General features: G+C 33.0%; 1 protein-coding gene across 1 annotated transcript; it reads right to left on the bottom strand.

Moving 5' to 3' along the window:
• Positions 1–1,452: 1,452 nt before the first annotated feature.
• Positions 1,453–2,187, bottom strand: LOC107768165 (L-ornithine N5-acetyltransferase NATA1-like). Its single transcript, XM_016587266.2, has one exon. It carries the CDS (start codon positions 2,185–2,187, stop codon positions 1,453–1,455), a length of 735 nt encoding a protein of 244 aa, XP_016442752.1.
• Positions 2,188–2,663: the final 476 nt, after the last annotated feature.

Here is a 2,663-nt window from a genome sequence, read left to right as displayed (position 1 = left end):
TTATTGTTGTGCTCGTTGTGTGTTTGTATTTTCTAACACTTATTCTAGAGGTATTTAGAGTGACGGGTCGAAGATCTTACTAAGTTATATTCACATATAACTCACTCCTTACCTGCATGTCCATGCAGATACTATAGGTGAAGACGGAGCTAGTGGTTGATGAGTTCGCTAGAGTTGATCCAATTACTGAGGTGAGCCGCCGCATTATTCGTGGAGGCTTCCAAAAGAGTTTTTATCATTTATTCATATAGTATCTTTTGTAATCCTCTTAGATGCTCCATAATCTAATGCGAGATTTGGGCGAGAGTGTTGTTTCTTTGTTTATTTATGAAACAATTTGAATCATTAATTATTCGTATTTAATTATCGAAATATTGGAACTTACATTTATTTTGGTTGAGTTTTGAATAAATGCTAAGTATATGGTATAAGTTGGTTCGCCCGGCGGGTAATATTAGTTGGGTGTCAGTCACGTCTAGAGGTATTTTGGAACGTGACAAAGATGCTAAAAGATGTCTGTGAAATGCTTGTTATATGAAGGAAATCCTTCGTAAGTCAGGGATTAGCGCGATGCTCAATGAGTTTAGCATCACATTCGTTTTCGACAGACATATGGACACAAAGTTTATTCATAAATGGCAACTCTCATGTGAAAGAGACATGGCTCATGCGGTCGTTATGCCTGGTGTTTACACCTGAAATGCTTGACAACTTGGTATATGAATTTTTCAGGTTACTTTTTTTTTTCCATAAAGTCTTGGTCGTAAAATTTGTGCACCAAATATTTCTTTAGTCCTAATAAGACAGAACTATATAAGGTATTTTTTAATAAAATAACATAATTATGAGATGAGTTATGGTATTGTACTAAAATATTCAACAATAAAAATAATAAAATCGCATAAAATAAATATTATTAATAAACCATAATAAAAACAAACATAATTTAAAATTATGACTAATAAGTACTATTATTCACATGACTAACCACTAAAAGAAAAATAAGTTATACATTTTATTTAAATCATGAAAATACTAAAAAATAAATATTCAACGCTATTTTCATTCACAGTACAATTGTATTGAATGTCTTTTATTAGCATTAGTGATGTACCAGTAAAGCAGCAAAGTATGTGAATTGATAATTTTGTAAAGATATATAAGCCCTAATTTTTAGCACCAAATCAGCAGGGAGGAATGCAAATCTTACTTAGTATATATATATATATATATATATATATATATATATATATATATATATATATATATATATATATATATATATATAGAGAGAGAGAGAGAGAGAGAGAGAGAGAGAGAGAGAGAGAGAGAGAGAGAGAGAGAGACAACAAACTCAGACAAGTAACATTTAACTTCAAAAGCCAGCAAACTTTCATACTCCTTCCACTAGAAATTATGAACTTACAAATCCAAAAGAAAAAAAGTACGTAATCAATCGGTTTTCTTGGAGAATGATTGAAGCTGATCCCCATACAATTTACAAAGTCTATATTCAGGAATATAATGAGCACCCATTTTCTCATAGAAATTAATAGTTTCTTCATTCCAATCAGCCACAAGCCAATCAACCATCCCCATTCCCATTTTCGCAGCCTGAGATGCAACAGCAGAAAATAACAATTTTCCTAACCTCATCCCCCTATAACACTTCCTTACAAACATTTGGTCTAAATATAAACCAGGTTTCTCAAAAAAACCATTGTAGCTAGGAAAAACAAGCACGTGACCTGCTACATAAACATTGCCATTATTCTCACCATCCCCTTTAAATTTGGACCTAAAAGTCTCAAGTTCAGGGTCCAAAACATCCATTTGATCAAGATTGTAATTATTCTTGATTATAGGGGTGAAACTGATGAGGTTATTGGATTTGGTTATGGGAGGAAAAGGGTTGGGAGAAATTTCAAGGACAAGGGCAGTGAGAGAATGAAAAGGAGGATCATTGGATTTGAATAAATTGTTGTAAAGTGATGTTTCTGTTGTAGTGAAGATTTCTGATAGGCCATGGTATTCTGCCATTTGGGTAACGAGTTTGTGAAGATGTGGCACGTCTAGTTCAGTAGCAAGCCGGATTCTCGCAGAAATTTGGTGGCTGAAAATGGTGTTTTCTTTCGTTTGAAAGGAGTTAATCAAAGTAGTTGCAGCTACATGAGTTGAGTATTCCATATTTATTAGGGGTTCAATTCTTGAAGCTGAGAGAAGTTGGCAACTATGGCTAAAAGCTGGTTTGTGATGGTATCCGGTCATGACTAGAAAGGGTATTTATAGAAGTAGTCTAAGTTCTATACATGCATTGATGTTGTAAACAATATTTACGTAATTAGGTTTACATGTAACTATAATTAATCCTTTACTCCTATAATATAATAGAGGTTGAAATTTCTTTTCTTAATTAATTCATCTGATCCGTTAGGCTAAGTCAGTTCAAAGATACTTTTAACACAATGTGATATTGTTCCGGCTTTGGCATAAGCCCGCATGATTTTTCCGGAAAAATCTCGTACCCCTACATCTTATATGTAATATTTTAATCTTTTCTGCTATTAATATGGAACATCAATGCAGTCAACAACATGGATTAATTAGACTTTGTCTTATGTTGTTTAAACTATTCTAGATATGTGCTATAGTTGTTCTTGGTG

The sequence above is a fragment of the Nicotiana tabacum genome, chromosome 23, assembly GCF_000715075.1.
Source record: "Nicotiana tabacum cultivar K326 chromosome 23, ASM71507v2, whole genome shotgun sequence".
Lineage (NCBI taxonomy): Eukaryota > Viridiplantae > Streptophyta > Magnoliopsida > Solanales > Solanaceae > Nicotiana > Nicotiana tabacum.
This window is presented reverse-complemented; position numbering and strand designations above follow the sequence as displayed.

What these genes read in the sequence shown, in the direction of transcription:
- LOC107768165 (XM_016587266.2), bottom strand. Translation starts at nt 2,187, where the DNA reads ATGGAATACTCAACTCATGTAGCTGCAACTACTTTGATTAACTCCTTT.